This window comes from Spermophilus citellus, assembly GCF_964194105.1.
Source record: "Spermophilus citellus genome assembly, chromosome: 4".
NCBI classification, from domain to species: domain Eukaryota; kingdom Metazoa; phylum Chordata; class Mammalia; order Rodentia; family Sciuridae; genus Spermophilus; species Spermophilus citellus.
The window spans coordinates 50,374,043-50,395,935 of record NC_138185.1 but is presented as its reverse complement, the minus strand read 5'-3'; the positions used below and the strand labels follow the sequence as shown (position 1 = coordinate 50,395,935).

The 21,893-nt window shown below is 40.1% G+C and overlaps 1 protein-coding gene across 5 annotated transcripts in view; it reads left to right on the top strand.

Moving 5' to 3' along the window:
• NINL (ninein like) overlaps positions 1-21,893 on the top strand; it is a 191,251-nt gene that overhangs the window by 153,058 nt on the left and 16,300 nt on the right. For all 5 annotated transcript variants that reach the window (XM_081291935.1, XM_081291937.1, XM_081291938.1 and 2 more), the window contains 6 exons: positions 5,509-5,613; positions 7,117-7,186; positions 17,611-17,769; positions 18,581-18,694; positions 19,504-19,674; positions 20,321-20,434. In XM_081291935.1, the coding sequence (XP_081148061.1) occupies positions 5,509-5,613; positions 7,117-7,186; positions 17,611-17,769; positions 18,581-18,694; positions 19,504-19,674; positions 20,321-20,434 (733 nt within the window). The remainder of the gene's footprint in view (positions 1-5,508; positions 5,614-7,116; positions 7,187-17,610; positions 17,770-18,580; positions 18,695-19,503; positions 19,675-20,320; positions 20,435-21,893) is intronic.

Genomic DNA, 21,893 nt, shown 5'->3' with positions numbered 1-21,893 from the left:
AGGACAGGAACAAGGATGTGGGCATCTTTTAGAGGCTATTACTCTGCCTACCACAGCAGGTGATTTGACTTTTGTCTTTTGGCTGCTTCTAAAATATTCTGTATCTTTGGCATTTTACCTTTGGTATATATTTCTTTCTTTTTAGCTTTATGTTAAAGTGTAATATACATAAGAAAAATGCACATATGTACAGTTCAGAGAATTTTCAACAAATTGAACACACCCAGGTTATCTTATCCCCACACACACCCAATATCTCTGTTACTAGCAGTCAGAGCAAGAAACAGAACACATCAAAGCCCACCTCCATAAGTGGGTAAACTGCTAGCCCAAATTCTAACAACAGTGATTAATTTTTTTCTCTTTTTTCTTCATGTAGTATATACTCTCTTGCATCTGATTTTCTTGGCTCATATTTTTCTTTGCCCCTATTTTTGCTTATAGGTATAATTCGTTCATTGGTATTACTATGTAGTATGCTGTTAGGTGATTATACTACAGTTTGTTTATTTTTTTCATCTGTTGATGGATATTTCAATAGTTTCTGGTTCGGGGCTGTCAATATAGTACTGTGATGAAAGTTTTGTACATGTCTTTTGAAGAATTTATGTCGTTATGTACCTAGGAATGGAATTGTTAAGTTGTGGAAAAAGAGTTTTCTTTTTGTTTATCCTATTTAGAAAACATTATTATTTAGAATGTTTGGGATATTGTCTTATGAAAGTTCCTCAGCCATTGCTCTTAAAATACTACCTCTCCCTGGCCATGGTGGTGCATGTGTGAAATCCCACTGATTTAGGAGGCAAAGGTAGGAGGATCCCAAGTTCAAGGCCAGCCTGGACAACTTAGTGAGACCCTATATCAAAATAAAAGATTAAAAGGGCTTGAATGTAGGGCTAAAAGCTCAGTGCTAGCTTTTAGCCCAATGAGACTCATTTTATTCTTCTAACTACCAAAACTTTAAGATGACAAATCTGTTTTTTTAAGCCTCTGGGTTTTTGGTCATTTGTTATAGCAGCAGCAGATAAATGATTACATATTCAAAGGAACTATTAGAGTAGCTGATACAAGTTAACAATAGAATCTGATACTGAAAGAACATATTCAAAGGACTGAAGGACAGCTTTTGACTGTACTGTTAAAAAAAAAAACTACACACTGTCGCGTCTACCCGCCAGCAGGAAAGACGACAACAGCAGGATTCTTCTTTAACACACTTTATTGGAAGCTTCCATGAGGTATAGATGAGAGAAAAAGGGCCCCGGGCCCGAAAAAACCACCCCTTATATACTTCAGCTGCAGCCCTGCTCGTACACCATTGGACAAAGAGTGCATAGCAACACAGCAGCAGCCAATAGAATGATAGACCCAGCACTTGCACATAATGCAAGAGACACCCAGCTCCAGCTTGTGCAAAGCAACAAGCACTTCTTGAAAACAGTTTGTTCCAGGAGCTGGACAATTGATACATTGTATTCTAGGGAGTGGCTGAAAACAAAGAACTGGGTCTCAGCCCAAGAATTAGGCTCACGCCCACACAAGGCAGCACAGCAAAATGGCTCTCTACAGTTCCCCCCTTTTGTTTTCTAAAAACAATACAGGCAAGAGTAGAGGTGAATTGCCATTACTCATACTAAGCCTTCAACCAGGAACCTTATCAGACCCAAGCAGGTCAGGACGTTCCCGCATGACCGGTATTGGCTGAATATGAAAACAGACACCACAGATCTTACAAGGCCTTGTGAGCTGGCCTCCTTGACGTGCATAAACTTCAGGGCTGGATCCAAGCCCTGGGGGCCGGGGGGAATCCACTGCCAGCAGTGTTTTCCTTTTGTTTGTTGCACGTCAAAGGGAATCAAGTAGCCCCTGTCTTAGGTCGTTCACTGCCCTTACATTGCTTACCCGTCCTTGGGGAGGCCCCATTCCCCTGTCTTAGGTTGCAGTGCAAGCGTGAAAGTTGCCCGTCTCTGGGTACTACAAGATCAGCTCGTTGTTGCCAAGGCGTTTAATGGTATCTACTCAGCCAGTCATTATTAGGTCTCTGAGGCTGAACTGTGGCTGTATAGAAATACAACGATAAACAAGTTGGCAACACCCTAAAAGAAAGGCACGGGTCCTAAAGCGATAGAAAAGCACTAGTGTGGAAACCCATCTGCGTGCAATGGCAGTAAAGCCGGCAGAGTGTAAGGGCTTTCCAACACTAAGAGAATAGCAAGAAGAGACATGTCGTTCCCAGTGCAATGTCCGTAAACTTGGGGTGCAACGACCATGTCAAAGATTCACTGTTTAATTTGCGCAAGCCAAACTTGAGGTGAGTTGCCATTTTCTAAAGCTGCAAGAGCTTGTGTGAGCATAGCCTTATCATGAGCATTGCGGGCCTTAAGGCGACAGAGAAACCACAAGCAGAGAACCATACCGAAGCAACACATTGCACCAATCTCTGTAAAGTGCTATGCTTCACTTTCAGGCCCTTGGAGCGTAACAGACCATCTAGGGCCGAGAAAAGCGGACTTGAAGGTGCGGCACCCCTGACACAACAACAAGAAAAACACAGAAAACAAAAGACACAGACGACAAAAAGAACACAGAAAACAAAAGTGAAAGCACACATTGCAGCTGCAATAAAATATGAGGCCTACGGGGTCCCGCTCTCGGGGACGAGGGGTCCGCTCACGGACGAGGGGTCCACTCAGGGACGAGGGGTCCACTCACGGGACGAGGGGTCCACTCCGGGACGAGGGGTCCACTCCGGGACGAGGGGTCCACTCACGGACGATCGGTGCACCACTCCTGTCGACTGAAAGTTCTGATTCTCCCGGGTTTCGGCACCACTTGTCGCGTCTACCCGCCGGCAGGAAAGACGACAACAGCAGGATTCTTCTTTAACACACTTTATTGGAAGCTTCCATGAGGTATAGATGAGAGAAAAAGGGCCCCGGGCCCGAAAAAACCACCCCTTATATACTTCAGCTGCAGCCCTGCTCGTACACCATTGGACAAAGAGTGCATAGCAACACAGCAGCAGCCAATAGAATGATAGACCCAGCACTTGCACATAATGCAAGAGACACCCAGCTCCAGCTTGTGCAAAGCAACAAGCACTTCTTGAAAACAGTTTGTTCCAGGAGCTGGACAATTGATACATTGTATTCTAGGGAGTGGCTGAAAACAAAGAACTGGGTCTCAGCCCAAGAATTAGGCTCACGCCCACACAAGGCAGCACAGCAAAATGGCTCTCTACAACACACAAACTGCTACTTCATTCATAGTGCTAATTAGATATATGATGTTAGATCTTTTCTGCTTTTTCCTTCCTTTATCAACTTCTCTTATATTTTTCCATCTTCTTTCTCTTTTCTCTGTACCACACCCAGGTTATCTTATCCCCCCACACACCCAATATCTCTGTATTCCAGGTCAGTTACTTCTTTAATCTGTTTAAACTCATTCAGTGAGTTTTTATAAACATTTGACTTTTTGTTTCTAAAGATTCTGTTTGAACCTATCTGATCATGATGTCGTCTTATGGCCTGTTCATTTTTTTAAATTTCCATCCTTAATTTTTGTAAAATTGTATAATATTTATTTTTAGTTTGTGTCTGATAATTCTAATATCTAAAGTTCCTAGAGGATCTAATTTTTTTTAAAGTGATGAAGAGAGTTTTTTGAGAGAGAGAGAGAGAGAGAGAGAGAGAGAGAGATATGAGAGATTTTATTTATTTATGTATTTTTTAGTTCTCGGCGGACACAACATCTTTGTATGTGGTGCTGAGGATCGAACCCGGGCCACATGCATGCCAGGCAAGCTCGCTAACCGCTTGAGCCACATCCCCAGCCCCCTAATTTTTTTTCCTTGTTTGGTTTTGTTCTGTTTAGTTTTTACTTCTGCTGTATCTCATGGGTTTTTTTTTTTTCCATGTATGTTTGGGTGTTCTGTGATTATGAGCTCATATTTACTTTGTTAATCTCTGGGAATTTTGGTAGCCCTAAGGGGATGCTTTTCTGCACAGGGTTTTGTATTGCTTTTGCAGAGAAGTAGGGAGATACTCATCTGGGACCCCTTGCACCTCCTTTCAGAGCCCTGACTGTCCAGGTCTTGTTCTGTTTGATAGAATTGCTATGATATTTAAAGTATAAAATACAGAGAAGGTAAAAAAAAAAAAAAAAAACAGGTGTCCCTGCTGATAGTGGTGCTGGTATATTCATTGCAGGGTCACCCACCTTTGTAGCTTCCCACTCAGCTTTCATTTCAGCTTCCGGTTTTTCATTTTGTTTGGGGGATTCCTGGGAGTTTCCGTTGCCTTCTGTGAGGATAGTCACACAGTGCACACTCAGGCCTACACAGGTTTCATTGTTTCTGAGGAGTTTGAGGGTGTGGAGAGGCTGCCTTCAGTTTTCCTGGGCTCCTGGAAGTAGACCCCCCACACACTCCACTTGCATTCAATCACTTTGTTTTCCATTCTGGAGACAGAGTGGTAGCTTCAAAGCAGATATAATTTGTTTTGCTCTCTTGCATGAAACCCTTTGCTGCTTTAAAAAAAAAAAACTATTGGTGCATTATAATTATACATAATAGTGGATTGATTGTTGCATATTTGTAGAGGCATATAATATAACAATATAATTTGATCAGTTCAGTTCCCCTTCCTGTTACTTTTTAAATTCCAGAGACTTCTATTTCTTTATTCTTCTCTTAGTCTATCATGACATATAGGAAGTTATGTTAAGGGGATACATAGGCTTAATGCTATAAGCAACATAGATAAAATGAACTCAGAGATGTGTTCTTAATTTGAAAAAAAAATGGGAGGCTAAATCCAGATAGAGACCTACCAGGGGAAGTAAATGTCAGCTAGACTCCCGCATATTAATAAATCCTCCAGGCATCAAGTATGAATTTTAAGATGCCTCTTTAATGATCTGTATCAGTAAATTTTATCTTTCTTAAATCAGTGGTGTTAGTTGATGTCCCAAGATGGTTCCCACATGAGGGGCCACCTTCTGTCAGGTATCTCTCTGTGAATTGACATGGAATTTTCCTAAGCATTTCCTTCCAGAGCTGCTGTGAGGGTGTGGGATGGGTGAACTCTCACAAGAGAGAAAGTATGCCTTTGTAGTTTGGTCTGATTCCTTGTGCTTCTTAGCTCTGGCTGCAGTTCACTGGCCAGGGATGAATATCCTTTGCCATCCCTGAGGACTTACCCCTAGCACTTGGCAATAGAAGCCAGTACCCATATCCATATTCAGGTGGAAGTGGTGAAATGTCAGCTGCCCCGAAAGGTAAACAAAATAATGGTGCTGATTGCATTCATGGGCTGTTGATAAAGTGAAGTTTTGAAGCTAAGACAGTGGTGCTCCTGTGAGATGCTCACAGGAGATGCATGTCAGAGCATGTTACCACTGGAGAAGAGAAAAGGCAAAAAAATACCCTGCATCACCTCCAGGGAGGGAATGAAGACTGCAATTTTCAGCTCCTTCTCACCAGGCTTTTTTCAATTTTTCATGCAGAATCGAGTTTCAGAGGATTTCTGAAGAAAACATATTGTTGAAAAATGATCTGGGAAATATTCAGCAGGAACTTGAAGCTGCAGAGAGTACAAATGATGCACAGAGGTAAGGCATGTCTCAGTAGTTCGCCCACATTGACAAGACAGAGGCCTCTGTATCTGTCTCTAGAATGAGCTTAGCAGGGATTGATATAGAAAGTGGGAGATTCTGGCAGATAAACCTCATTCCAGAAAGACCTACGTGGATGAACTTGTGGACTTCTGAACAGATCTGATAGGCATAGGGGATTCTGACTTCCCACCACAGGTTGGCAGCCACTGTATATGCTCCTTTGTCTCAGAAGTGGGGACAGAGCGTATGCATGCTGCTGCATGGTTGGCTCCACATCCACAACTCCAGGACACAGCCCTCAAAACTGACATACAGACACTTCTCACCTATACAGAAATGCTCCATGTCACAATTAGGCGTGGGGGACAGTGAGTGTTTTTGGAGGGGTGGGAAGTGCTACTAGGGCCTTCCTGAGTAAGGAGAGTCTATCTGGTTATGTTCTCATAAATGGTTTCAGCTGTGCATTTCCTCAAGGTTCATTGCTGGTATATCAATGTCAGTGAGTCAAGGCTGGAGATGGGACAGGCAGGGCAGGGACGTGTGCACCAGAGAAGGGGAGAGTCTGCAGGGTGAGAGTGGCTTTCTGCTGTCACTACTGTAACTGCATCCAAGGACAATTCGTTTATTCTTTTTTATTTTTTCCCAACTATGAATTTCAAGATGAGCTCAGCTCTAAAATGCTGAGAATGTGGTTCTGGTTTGATAAATTACTGTGATGTTGCTAGAGTAGTTACTATTATGTTATAGCAATTCCACAGTCTAAAATTCTTTTTTTAGTGGGGTGGGGAATAGAAATTCAGTGGATTAGACAAAGGGGAGTGAAAGGAAGGGAGTGGGGACAGGATTAGGAAAGACAGTAGAATGATTCTAATATAAGTTTCCTATGTGCATATAACAATACACCACAGTGAATCTCAATATTGTGTACATTCACATGCCTGGGATCTTAATTAGAATAACGTATATTCCATGCTTATATAATTATATCAAAAATGGATTCTACTGTTACATATAACTAAAAATAACAAATAAAAATTTAAATAAACAAAATTCTTTTTTTCTCTCTGTGTTTTGCCAGGACCCTTTAGCAACAAACCTCAGTAGTAGTAAGACTGCTTGGGTCTTCATGCTGCTGAGTGTGAATAAGTTACATGTTTTGCAGAAAAAGAAATATTAGTATGTGTGACTAAGGAATTTTACAGGTGCTGTTTATTCATACAATAGCGGCAGCTGCCTATATATCTGAGCAATTTCACATTTCTAAATTTTCCCTGATTTGGGATTGGACTGGCTCCTCCCTCCTCATCATCACCAGCAGCCTCAGTAGTATTGTCATAGACACCGTGGCAGTGGGTGTCCTGGGGCTGTGGAAGACCCAGGACAGACAGAATCTCTTCTGTGACTACAAATTCAAGCTGTAATGTCATAGTGGGTGATAGCCAAGGAAAAGACACTGGTTAGTCAGAAATGATGTTGTTTATTTTGCTTTTTCAACAGAAAGGAAATTGAAGATTTAAAGAGAGACAAAGAAAAGACCTGCCTTGAAATGGAAGAACTCAACATACAGGTCAAGTATTGATGACTGGCATGAAGCCTTTTTTTTGTTGTTGTTATTATCCTGGAATAGTCTCACACTTACAAAAAGGAAGTAGAGAGCTTTTTTCTAAAAGATGTGAGAGAGAGAGTTGCCAGTCCCTACTTCCCCCTCAAAATCAGGTACTGGCATGCATAGGAACCCACTCACCCCATTTTGGTTTAGCAGGTGTCTGGAATGTTGGCAGTTATATTATATTAGTTATATTATATTAGTCTGTCTTTGATTGTTAAGACCTTGACATTTTCAAGATTGCAGGTGGCCACTATGAGGATGTCCCTCCATCTGAGTTGTCTAATAGCTCCTTGTGATAAGTCAGATTCTCTGTTTTGGGTAGGAACAACTCAGAAGTGATGCTATATCCCCATTTCATCCTCTCAGAGACACAATGTTTTGTCCCTTTGTTGAACACTTTGATTGCTTGGGTAAGGTGGTGTTGACTGAGCCTCTCCACAGTTACTTTTCCCTTTGTAATTCATATTTAACAGGGAGAAGCTTTGATATTATGTAAATATCCTGCTCTTTATCAACCTCTCACTCCCTAATTTTGGCAGCCTTTTGTATTTTGGTGGAATCAGTTACAGTTATGATAGCTAATCTCCCCGTCTTAATATTATTAATTGGTATTCTTCTCCCATTAACTTATTGAGTGATTTGTATCATATAATGATTTGATGGGTTATAATATATTACAATTAGTATTTATTTTGATGCTCAAATTGTCTCAGATTTGGGCAATGGGAGCCCTTGGTAGGTAGCATCTTATGTTCTTTGGATAGGTCCTAATCGTTCTTTGAGTACTTCCTTACTTTCTGGTAACCCAAGATGTTCTGGGTTCTAGTCATATTTCCCCTGCTCCAGCCTTGGAGTCTGCTATTTCTCCAGGGAGCCCTTGGTTACTTCTAGCCAAGGATAATCTTTAGAATGGTCTTTAGACCATTCGATGGCACTGGATGTGCTCATTGTTCCTGGGGTATGCTGCTTCCAGGAGATGTTAGTGGATACAGCTAGGACATGTATGTGTTTATACATATGCATATAGTTTCAAGTATGTCTATTTATTTACCTCTATATTGAAAACTATGAATTCAAACCCATATCTGCAATTTGCACCCAACATCTTAGGGATAATGCTAGTTTTCTCCTTTTTTGTATTTGTAACCCATTTCTCCAATGAGATATCTGATTTCCATCACCCTCATTATGGTTACTTATTATGTGATCATTATATCTTACTCTGTGTATAAATGTTTTTTTCACCTCCCATGCTGATCCTCCTCCTGCCCCCAATACAAAAATGCATTTTGTACTTTGTTCTTCTTCCTGTCTTTTAATTAAGACTAATTAAGGAATAAGCAATCAACCTAGAATGTGTTATCCTTGGCTTTTTAAAAAATTGTTATTAATAATTATAGATTCATACATATTTATAAGAAATACAGAACAATCCCTTATACACTTTAGTTTTCCCCAGTGGTAACATTTTTCAAAACAATAGTGCAATATCTGTGTTAGTATTTTAGGGTTGTCAAAATTCCATATTACAGACTATGAGGGTTTAAATAATAAAAATTCATTTCATCACAATTTTGATGTCTAAAAGTTTGAGATCAAGGTACCTACAGGGTTGGTTTCTTCTGAGGTCTCTTTCCTTGGCTTGAAGATGGTACCTTCTCCTTCTTTGTTTACATAGTTGTCCCTCTGTACATGTATGTGTCCTAATCTCCTCTTCATATAAGGTTGCCAGTCATATTGGATTAAGGCCTATCTATATGATCTCATTACCTTAATAACCTCTTTCAAGACCCATCTCCAAATACATTCATATTCTGAAGTGTCAGGGGTTAAGACATATGACTCTGGGTAGAGGACACAATTCAGCCTATAATAAATATCACAGCCAAGATATTGACATCAATTAAATCCATGGATCATATTTAGATTTATCCAGTTTTACTTGTGTACTCTTATGTATGTGTGTATGTTGAGTTCATCATCTGTGTAGGTTTCTGTATCCACCACCACAGTCAAGATATTGAATATTTCTAACATCATGGGCATTCCTAGTGTTGCCCTTTTATGACCATGCCAGCTTTCTCCCTGCCCACCTAATTCTGACAACCACTAAAATGTCCTGTTTCTAAACTTTTATTTCAAAATATTATACAAGTAGAATTATATAGAATGTGACTTTTAGGATTGTCTTTTTTACCTATCATAATTCCTTGAAGAGTCATCCAAGTGTTGTGTGTATCAGTAGTTGTTTTTGTTGCTGAGTAGTTCCTGTGGAACAGACATACAACAGTTTGTTTTCACATTACAATAATGACTGAGTTGTGTGGTAGTCACATGTTTGGTTGTTTTTATTTGTTTGTTTGCTTCATTGAAGTATATCTCTAACCCTTTTTATTTTTTATTTTGAGACAGGGTCTGGCTTAGCCCAGGTCAGCCTCAAACTTTGAAGGCTATCCGGCCTCAAACTTTTGAAGGATATATGACTGATTCCAAGTTTGGGCTATTACAAATAAAGCTGCTACAAATATTGTTACTCTGGTTTTTGTGTGAACATAAGTTTTTGTTTTACCAGGATAAACCCCTAAGACAATAATAACTAAGTTGTGTGGTAGCCACATGTTTAGTTTTTTTTTTGTTTGTTTCATGGAGGTATATCTCTAACACTTTTTTTTTTTTTTTTTTTTGAGACAGGGTCTTGCTTAGTTGCCCAGGTCAGTCTCAAACTTGCCATCCTCCTACCTCAACCTCCCATGTCTCTGGGGGTAACAGGCATGTGCCACTGTGCCCAACACATTTATTTTTATAAGAAACTCCGAAACTGTTTCCTAGCATGCCTGTAACATTTTATACTCTTACCAGCACGTATATATGATCTGGTTTCTCTACATCCTTGCCAACGTTTCATGTTTTGAGTATTTTGTATTATTGACATTCTGTTGGCTATGTACTGAGATGGGCAGGCTGGAGGGGGTACAGTTCAGTATTTTCCTTTCCATAGGTCAATTAAGTTCTAGGGAGTTATTTTCCTTAGGGCCTGAAAACAATATCCTCTGGGTGTCCTTCTATCTAGTCACCATTTTAGTTAGCATGGGCTGCTTCACAAAATACACTGAGTGACTTGAGCAACAGATACTTATTTCTTACTGTCCTAGAGGCTGGAAGTCTGAGATCAAGGGACATTGGTCCTGGCTTCTCACCATGTCCTCACAAGGCTTAAAGAGAGAAATTTCTCTCTTGCTGTCTATAATTGCACTAATCATATTATATAAGAAGCCCACTTTTTAAAATTTTATTCTAATTTGTAATATGACAGCAGAATGCATTTCAATTTATATTACACAAAGCACAATTTTTCGTGTCTCTGGTTGTTCAGAAAGTAGAGTCACACCATTTGGGTCTTCATACATGTACTTAGGGTAATGATGTCCATCTCATTCCACCGTCTTTCCCACCCCTGTGCCCCTTCCTTTTCCCTCCTTCCTTTTTGCTCTATCTAAAGTTCATCCATACCTCCCATGTTCCCCCCTACCATCCCGCCAATCTCCATTATGGATCAGCACCCTCATATCAGAGAAAACATTCGGCATTTGGTTTTTTGGGATTGGCTTATTTCACTTAGCTTAATATTCTCCACCTCCATCCATTTACCTGCAAATGCCATGATTTTATTCTCTTTTAATGGTGAGTAATATTTCATTATATATATACACTACATTTTCTTTATCCATTCATCTACTGAAGGGCTCTAGGTTGGTTCTACAATTTAGCTATTGTGAATTGTGCTGCTGTAAACATTGATGTGGCTGTGTCCCTGTAGTATGCTGTTTTTAAGTCCTTTGGGTATAAACTGAGGAGTGGGATAGCTGAGTCAAATTGTGTTTCCATTCCAAGTTTTCCAAGGAATCTCCATACTGCTTTCCATATTGGCTGCACCAATTTACAGTCCCAGCAACAATGTATGAGTGTGCCTTTTCCCCACATCCTCACCAGCACTTATTGTTGTTTGTATTCTTAATTGCTGCCATTCTGACTGGAGTAAGATGAAATCTTAGAGTAGTTTTGATTTGCACTTCTCTAATTGCTAGAGATGTTGAATATTTTTTTCATATATTTGTTGATTGATTGTATATCATCTTCTGAGAAGGATCTGTTCAGTTCTTGGCCCATTTATTGACTGGGTTATTTGTTTTTTTTTTTTTTGGTGTTAAGATTTTTGAGTTCTTTATATATCCTAAAGATTAATGCTCTGTCTGATGTGTGTATGGTAAAAATTTGCTCCCATTCTGTAGGTTCTCTGTTTACCTCACTGATTGATTCTTTTGCTGAGAAGAACTTTTAATTTGAATCCATCCCATTTATTGATTCTTGATTTTAATTCTTGTGCTATAGGAGTCTTATTAAGGAAGTTGGGGCCTAATTCAACATGATGGAGATTTGGGCCTACTTTTTTCTAGAAGCCCACTTTTGTGACCTCATTTAACCTAAATTATTTCCTGAAAGCCCCATCCCCAACCCTAAACACTGGCTTCAATGTGTGGATTTCAGAGAAACACAATTTGAAGCAATCACTTTCCCCTGAGGAAGCCTGAAGGGATTTTTCTCTAATTTTAACTGTGAGAACCTGATAAGGCTTAGAGACATTGGAGTCTCCGTGACAGTGCCCCCAACCCTGGCACTCTAGCTCTCAGGTTAGCCCAGGCCTAGAGTCTCCAATATTTGTCTTTACAGATAAAGCTTTCCTATCAGTTTCCTGCTGAAGCCTTCTGCTCCTGATAAACTGATTGTATCTCTCCCAATACCGGTCTCTCCAGTTTTCAGAATGTTTGGGTTGTCCTGTGACTTTAGTTCTCTGATGGATCTAAGATTTGCTGCTTTTCAGTTTGTTCAGCTTTTCCTTTTTTTTTTTTTAAATACCTTTATTTATTTATTTTTATGTGGTGCTGAGGATTGAACCAAGTGCCTCACACTTGCAAGGCAAGTGCTCCGCAATTGAGCTACAACCCCAGCCCCATTTTTCAGCTTTTTCTTGTTGGCAGGATGGGAGTGATAATTTCTAAGCTCTTTACATGTGAGACCTGAAACCAGAAGTAGTATGTTTTTGATTTGAGCTTCTGTACATGCTGTGCCCATGTACAGAAATAGAGTTGACTTTTTTGTGCTAATTTTGCATCCTGTGGCCTTGCTGAACTTGCTTATTCTAGGAGTTTCTTTGTCGCCTTCTTCATCTCAAACCCTTGCTTTTGCCAAAGAAAAGTCCCTACAACTCATCTCTCATAGTGCCTGCTCTTCTCACATGGCCAATGAAAACAGCTTCTGCCTCAATCCACTAGTAGAACAGCAGCTTGTCTTGGCTCCCAGCTCCCAGTGTTCATTTCCATGGTGAGCCTGTGGTGGCTTTGCTTGGGCCTTGCTGTAGTTTGATCTGGAGTGCCCCCCCCCCCACAAGGCCCATGAATTAAAGACTTATTCCACAGAGTGGCACTATTTGGAGGTGGTAGAATCTTTAAGTGGGGCCTGGTCATTGAGGGTATGCTTCACAAAGGGACTGTGGGATGCCACCCCTTCCTTTTTCTCTGTCTTTGTTTCCTGAGGTAAGCATCTTTGTTCTACCATGTGCAAACCACCATGATATATATTGCTATACCACATGACCCAAAGCCATAGGGTCAATTGGTCATGGACTGAAATCTCCAAAACTGTGAGCCAAAATAAGCCTTTTCTTTTTGTAAATTGATTATTTGAGGTATTGGTTACATTTTTAAAAGGTGACTTACATAAGCCTCATGGAGGATAATGATGGATTCACTTAAGAACACTTACGGCAGCCTCTTGTGGAAATGGTCCGTGTAGGTCCTTCCTGGTTTCAGAGTAGCCACTCTGCCCTTTTCCTTCTCATGTTCCCTCTGTAAAATATTTATAAATGGGTTTATAAATAACCATTTGTCCTCTTTCCCAAAAAATTTTATTATGAAAACCTTTAAACATATATAAGTGGAAGTAGCATATACTGTTCACCTACCTACCACAACCTTAATTGTGGTAGGTAGGTGAACAGTATATGTTATTGGTATACATGCTTTTAGTTCTCTGTTTACATCTCCATGTTTCTTGTGTCTATTCTTTGAACTATTTGAAGGTAGATTACAGATACCATGATACTTCTTTCCTAAATATTTTATCAGGCATTTTCTTTTTTTTTTTTTTTTTTAATTTTTTTAATATTTATTTTTTTTAGTTTTTGGCGGACACAACATCTTTGTATGTGGTGCTGAGGTTCGAACCCGGGCCGCACGCATGCCAGGCGAGCGCGCTACCGCTTGAGCCACATCCCCAGCCCTTATCAGGCATTTTCTTTCTTTTTTTTAATATTTATTTACTTTTTAGTTGTAGTTGGACACAGTATCTTTATTTTATTTATTTGTTTTTATATGGTGCTGAGGATCGAACCCAGAGCCTCACATGTGCTAGACAAATGCTCTACCACTGAGCCACAACCCCAGCCCCTCATCAGGCGTTTTCTAAAAATATCTTATATCTAACCACACTATTGATCTCACACTTAAGAAACTTAACTGTAACTATCTAACACCATCCAGAATTCAGACCACATTCACATTTTTCCACTTATTCAAAAATGGCTTACATAATAAAATCTTTGACCCTAGAATGCAGTTATGGCTGACACATTTTATTTAGCTATCAAATCAATTTGTTGGCATAAACTAACCATACAATTGTACTCATGGAACTTGTTGATCAGGGATTCAGACACAGGCGTATCCCTGATGGTTTGTCCCTGCTGTGTGGTGTTGGGGCTGTGACTGGGAAGACTGGACACACAGGCTGATCATCTGGGGACTCCTTCTGAATGTGTTTGTTAACACAGGTCCTCTCTGTGAGACTGAGATCCTGATAGATAAAAGTCATTCCCCATCTTTCTCACTGAGTCCCCAGAGCCACATGGGCCCATGTTCAAGTAGGCCATTACTGCAGAAGAGGACATGAGTGGCAGGTGCTACCAGGGGACATCTGTGCAAATATAGTCCACCCAAGCATCTCATTAATCTTTTTGACCCATATCTCCAGTTTTTTCTCATGCTTTTTGAAGAGACCAGCTGGTTGTCTCTGGCACCATCATAATATGGTAATGTACATTCTGGATTACCAGGGTGCTTCCTAAGAGGTAGTTTAGTCTGGTCCTATGTCACGTTTGTTTTATAAACTGGAAATTAGACCTAAAATCTTGATCAGATTGAGAGCAGTTATCTTTGACACAAATATCCCTTTATTTTAACCTGTGCTTAGGAGGTAGCTGCTGATATATCAGCTTCTGCAGTAAAAGCTAACTGGAGGCAAGTTAGAGGTTAAAGAAAATGATCATCATAAACATCTGTCACCAGAGGCAGATGACATCTACACCTCCTGACACAAAGCCCAGAGAAGTTACAGCATCACCTATGTAGCACCTGGCCAAGAACACATCACATGAGACAACAGGAAGCATCAGACAAACACTAAATAAAAAACTGTTAAAATGGAGGAGGAATCGTATTTGACAAAAATGTCAATAACAAAAAGACCTTTAAAAGACTATAGAAACATCCCACATTCAAGAAGGCCAAGACATCATAGATGAGACACCTTCTGACCCTGTACTGGGGAAGGGGTGCTATAAAGGACATCACTGGGCCAGTTGTTGAAACTGGAATGTGTGTGGGACATCCAGGTTACCATGTGAGAGAGCACTTCTCTTAATAGGAAACATGCTGCAGGGCTGGGGTGGGGGAAGAAAACAACCTGTATATGTGTGTGCATTCGCACGTACACTTGTATACACATGAGATAGCGCAAATGGCAGAGCAGTTGGGGAGGATGCTGTCATTGGGAAGTCTGACTGAAGGGTGTGTGAATTTTCCTTGTAATGTTCTTGAAATTGGTCTGTACATTTTATTTATTTATTTTTTTTAAAGAGAGAGTGAGAGAGGAGAGAGAGAGAGAGAGAGAATTTTTAATATTTATTTTTTAGTTCTCGGCGGACACAACATCTTTGTTTGTACGTGGTGCTGAGGATCGAACCCGGGCCGCACGCATGCCAGGCAAGCGCGCTACCGCTTGAGCCACATCCCCAGCCCGGTCTGTACATTTTAAATTCTTTCCAAAGACTTTAAATACTAAAGTTGAGTAGAAAATGATTAACTAGTTAGTTTATTTTTATTTATTTATTTATTTTGGAAAGGATGACTTTTATTTCCATCCTGAATGATTATCATACCATTATTTAAACATAGTCCTGAAAAAACATAGTCCAAAAAAGTCCTGAAATAATTTAAACTGAAGGCATAGAACAAATCAAAATATTTAACTGTAAAAGATTAAATAAGAAAATGCAAATATTTCCACAGTAGCAATAAATTATGAACAAGTTTCCATCACCAAATATCATTCTGACCAAGAGCTCTAGTCTTTTCTCATGAAATCTATAGCTTAAGCTGATTCTGAGATTTCCATGATAAAAATAATATTGAAAAACAATCTTCTTCCTAAAGACTCATTAGACCACCAGGTTCAATATAAGTATTTTATATATAACAAAGTAGCAGTTATGATAGTTGTTGATGGATGGCCTTTCCCCAAGAAATGATACATTCTTACAAACTGTTTAAAAAAATAGCAAAGTTGGTTACAAAATTCTATTTGGGAAGCAGGAAAAAACTTGTTCCATGTCAATTAGAATATCAAAGCACTTTATTATCAAATTGCTTCAAAAGGGCTGGGGATGTGGCTTACGCGGTAGCGTGCTCACCTGGCATGCGTGCGGCCCGGGTTCGATCCTCAGCACCACATACCAACAAAGATGTTGTGTCCGCCGAGAACTAAAAAATAAATAAATATTAAAAATTCTAAAAAAAAAATTGCTTCAAAAGCCAGTCATCACATAACAGTAATATGCTGCATGGGGAATTCCACTATATCATGGTGACATGTTGACCATACAGTGCATTAAGGGATTGAACAAATCAGTAGCAATTACTGTCACCAATTTTTATTTATTCCAAAGACATGTTTTTAAAAAATTATTATAAAACTAACTGGAATAATCAGTGACATGCTACAGATACAATAAACCCCTCCAATGCAATAGCTGAGTTTGAAAATAAAGTGGTCATGCTTCTTAATATATTGTGATATTTTGAAATACATTCTCTGGTTATCAATACCATTATTATAGAGGTCACTTATAAATTAGCTTAGTTTCTGAACTAGGTTTTCTAACTGAAACTTTTTTCAAGTTTATTTATATTAGGAGTTGAAGAAAGATTCCATTTCTATTGATGAAATCAAGGCTATCCTTAGAGGACAAGATGAATGTACATCAGTATTGAAAATCAATGTCAATTTTTACCAAAAATATCAAAAATCCAGACAGAACTACCCAGAACTTAAGACATGGTAGCAACATCTTCACCCTCAGTCCTAAAGTTCTAGAGAAGGGATGAGGTAAGATTAATTCAGAGAAGAGCTTGAGAACAGCATAGAGACTCACTAACCTTGCATGAATCCATACTGAAGCAACTTCGAGGTTCCAATGTGTGCTAATTAAACCCACAAAAACAAAATGGTGTCAGCCTAGATCTGGGGAGATTATGTGTGTACTGATAGTAGTGCTTCAGAGGATGCTGCTTAGCTGCCAACACTCTGTGTCCTCAAAACTGACTGCTGTCGAAAAATCAAATAAGAAAAACTGGACTATAAGAAGATAGTTATGATCCCCCCCCCCAAAAAAAAACACCCAAAAACAAGAATAGCTGAAATTACCTTGGTAAAAGACCAACTTTTAGGTATGTTTTGGTGCCTGGTGTCTTCACTCATTTACCCCATGTGTTTGCTATACACCCACTACCCACTGAGCAATGGCCACTGAGAGAAAGCAAAATGTACTGTGTGGTGGCTATGCTCCTGCTAGAAGCTGTGCTTATGTCTCCAGTGATAGAGACCAAAGGAGGATTATGAAGAGATTTTTACACTTCAAGATTAATTAGTTTTTTTTTTTTAACTTTAAATTGCTTTAAATATGTTAGAAGTAGCCATGGACCAAACGAAGAAGACGTGGAAGTTCTTCAGAATGGTAGTTTCAGTGGTCATGGCACATAACCATCTCTGGTGGTATAAGTGTGTCTCACTTCTAGGTGACAGAGCAGGGCTTCTGGTCCTAAGCACCCCCAATACTGAGGCCGGACCATCTTCGGCTCTGTGGGACATCCAGTGCCAGATGCCACTGGCTTCCCCTTCTTCTAATTGGGACCACTAGAATGATCTAAATTGAGCTACTGGTTTAAAAGCATTTGTTTTAATCTATTTTAACCTTTTTTTTTTCCCTGTAGATTCAGAAATACAAGGATGAATTGTCACAGCTCAACTGTAGAGTCCTTCAGCTGGAAGGAGATGCTTCTACACATCAGGCCCAAAAGGAGAAGAATCACATTGCCATTCAGCTGTTAAGGCAGAGGCTGGAGGAGGCAAGGCGCCGGGAGGAGCAGCAGGTGAGTGGACTAAGGCAGCACCATCAAGGTCCTGCCCTGCAGCCAGGCAGTGGGAAGCCAGGCAATGGAGACTCAGCCACAAACAGGTCAATAAACCCTGATGTCTTGGAGGTGGGTACCCTAGCAGTGACATGAGGAGCTTCCTAAGCCCTAGAGAAGTGGGTAGACTTGAGCAGCTTTGGCACATCATCAGGATCCAGAAAGAGTAGAGGGTAGTTTGGCAAATTATGTCTCGAGAGCCTCAGGAATGTCTCTGATTTGAGTTCATAATCATGCTTATAGAAATTACAGCTAAGAACATTATGGGAAATTTAACTGGAAGAATTTTCATTGCTGTGGTATTTATTATAGCAAAATAGACTGGAGTCAGTCTGAATCATCACACCAGATTTTTAAAAAATATTTTTAGTTGTGAATGGACACAATACATTTATTTATTTATGTGGTGCTGAGAATCGAACCCAGTGCCTCACACATGCTAGGCAAGTGCTCTACCACTGAGCCACGACCCCAGCCCCCCCAAAAAAGATTCTTATAACACTTGATGTCTTGGGAAAACAGTCCAGTTACACTAAGAAGGACAGCACTATGCTCTCTCTTACTGAAATATCTTATTGATAATATGTGTGTAGAAGAGGGATGAAGGAGTCATGATAGCATGTCAGGTGTGGGCCTGGCTCAAGGGATCGTGGGGGGGGGGGGGTTAAATTTGTAACATTTTCTTTTCTGTAATTTTCTGAAGTTTCTACATTCAACATGTATTAGATTGCTAAGATATTTCTTATACTTGTAATTTTTTCTTTTTAATCAGGATAACCAAATCAAAAAACTTGAAGTTGAACTTCAACACGTGAATCAGGAATGTCAGAATCTGAGGCTGTCACAGTCAGAGCTGACAGTGAGCCTTGAAGAAAGTCAAGAACAGGTGTGTGCAGCAGTCAGAAATACTTGATATAGTCCCAGCCTAAAAGGAACATCAACAAAATGCTGATGGACAGCATCGCCAAGCCTAGTTGAGCCCAGAGAAGTTATTAGGCAGCCTGAGGTCATACAGCTAGTAAGGGATTTAACATGTCTAGGACTGAAGGTGGTTCCTTTCTTTTCACCATGCCTCACATGTGATCCCTGATGGAGCCATGGTCCTTACTCCTGTCGTGGGTCTCAGAGATGAAGCAAGGGTGAACTGTGTTCTAGATGAAACCTCAGCAAACCAGTTTAAGTTGTGTTTAGACCTTATCTCCAGTTGCCTGAAGGAGTTGGCTAAGTTATGCAGTTAATCACATTCTGTGACCTCCAGCCAGAGCTGTGCCTCAGAAGTGTGAACTCCTCCCTTAAAGAAGGATTAGCATGCATGGCTTGCATGGGTTATACTGCTCCTGTGTAGCAGGCTGCAAAGATGCTGGATGGGACAGAACCTGATCCTTCCATAGATCCATCATGAAATCCTAATACCATCTTGCTGAGGATGACAGGCATAAGTTTTCATGACACGTGGCGAAGCTCTGACTAATGGGAGCTTGGCTGTCATAATTCCAAATAAAGGGGCTCTCTGAATTCCTAGGTGTTGCAGCATACTCAGGGACCACAAAGAAGGGGGAGTAGGCCCTCCTGCCCTTTCAGTTGTAGGGTATCCTTAAATGCAGAGACTAACTCACCAATGCTTTCACTTCTGTGTCTGCTAATGACTCTGAACCCTTAGTCATACTACAACCATTGTTACTTCTCTCCATGTAGTTACACAGCGCCCATCTGAGGCTGAAGGCAGCCCAATCCCAGCATGCACAGGAGGTTCAGCACCTGCAGGAGCAGAAGAGCCAACTGGTGCCTAGGGACCGTGTGACTGAGCTGCAGCACCTACTCAGCGTCCAAGAAAAGGAGGCTGGGAGACTACTGGATGCACAGAGAGTGAGTGGGGGCACCACACTCTGAGCTAGCTATTTGGGAGAAGGTTCTGAAGGCCAGCTGATGGAATGGCAGAGTATGCTTGGATTACTGGTCCTTAGTTAACCAGAAACTGCCCAACTGTAAAGCCCAAGGCCCAGGAGTGGGTGGCTCTATGGCCACTTCCAGCAACTTGAAGGCTAGTTGTAGAGAAGCTGTGAGCTTCCATTCCTTACCGTAACAAAGAGACTCTCTAAGCCTGTGTTGAAGATAGCTCAGGGAGAGGAGGGGATCCTCTCAGGAGTATACAGAAAGGAGTTAGCTGACCCTAAAGGCTACTTCAACCCATCTAAGTCAGGGATCATCTGTGGGAACTCACTTTGGAGTCATTTATAATTAAAATTCTAGGGGAACTCACTTTGGAGTCATTTATAATTAAAATTCTAGGACCAGGTCTTTGAAGACAAAGTAATCAATAGATTCTCTCTGGACTACAAAGAGAGGTGGTCAGTTGGTGGCCCTTTGCAGACATTTTTAAACTACTACTCTACAAAGTAGTAGGAAGGTCATCTACAGTCACGCTTAGATTTGTACATTTTAGCCAATTTAAATAAGTCCTGAGATGATTCTGTTTTAAATGTAAATACTGGTGTGTAACCTTCTGTGGCAGGAAGAACATGAAAGGCAGATGAAAACCAAGGAAGGGCAGGCCAAAGAGGCAGAGATGTACTTGCAGAATGTAGAATGGCTCCTACAAGAGAAGGTGGATGAGCTGAGAGAACAAGTGAGTTTCAATGCTTCTTATCATTTCCTTCGGTCCTTCCCCCCTCACACATTTTTTATTGGTGCATTATAAACTATACATAATAGAGGGATTCATTGCTATACAAACATATAACGATGAGGGCAACATAAAAATATAATTTGGCCAATATCTTTTTTTTAATTTTTACTTTTTTTAATTTGTTCTAATTAGTTATATATGACAGTAGAATTCACTTTGACACATCATACATAAATGGTATATAATTTCTCATTCTTCTGGTTGTACATGATGTAGAATCATACTGGTCATGCAGTCATGTATGTACACAGGGTAATAATGTCAGATACATTCTACTATCCTTTATACTCCCATACCCCCTCCCCTCTCTTCAATCCCCTCTACCTAATTCATAGTAATTCTGTTCTTCCCTAGCCTGCCCCACTTATTGTAAATTAGCATCCACATAGCAGAGAAAACATTCAGCCTTTGTTTTTTGGGAATTGGCTTATTTCGCTTAGCATGATATTCTCCAGCTCCATTCCATTTAACAGCAAATGCTATCATTTCATTCTTCTTTAAGCTGAGTAATTATCCATTGTGTATATACACCACATTTTCTTTATCTATTAATCTACTGGACATCTAGGTTGGTTCCATAGTTTAGCTATTGTGAATTGAGCTTCTATGAACATTGATGTGGCTGCATCACTATAGTATGCTGATTTTAAGTCCTTTGGGTATAAACCAAGGAGTGGGAAAGCTGGGTCAAGTGGTGGTTCCATCCCAAGGTTTCTGAGGAATCTCCATACCACTTTCTTTTCTTTAAATTTTTTTTTCATTTCCTTCATAGCATTTATTCAGTGTCTGAAATCATATAATTGATTAGCTTACTTATTACCTGCATTCACCAGAATGTAGGCTCCAATGGAAAGGGTAAATGGTTCAGCTACAATTATTGAGGAGAGGATAACAGAAGAGCATAGATTCAATTCATTGAAAACAAAACGTTAACATGCTGGATGTGTTGGCACAGGCCTAGAATTCCAGCAACTCAGGGGGCCGAGGCAGGAAAATTGTAAATTCAAGGCCAGTCTGGGCAACTTAGTGAAGCCCTTCCTAAAAAAAAAGCGGGGGGTTGGCGGGGGTTGGGCCATGATATAACTTGATGGCAGAGTGCTTGCCTCACATTCTGGAGGCTCTTGGTTCAATCCCCAGCACAGGAAAAAAACAACATGAACATTACTTTGTGCCTAAAAGAAGAGTCAGGAGACTGGAGATAAAAAGTTTCTGTCCTCTTGATTTTAATACTCTAACAAGCTATATTTCTTATATTTTTAAAAAATTAAATCATACATACTCAAACTTTCAGACTGAATAAAGTTCGCTATACTTTTAAGAGCAAACACTGGCTCTGCTATTTGTTTTTATTAAGTCACGGAATAAGTTACTTCACCTCTGAGCCTCAGTTTTTGACCTG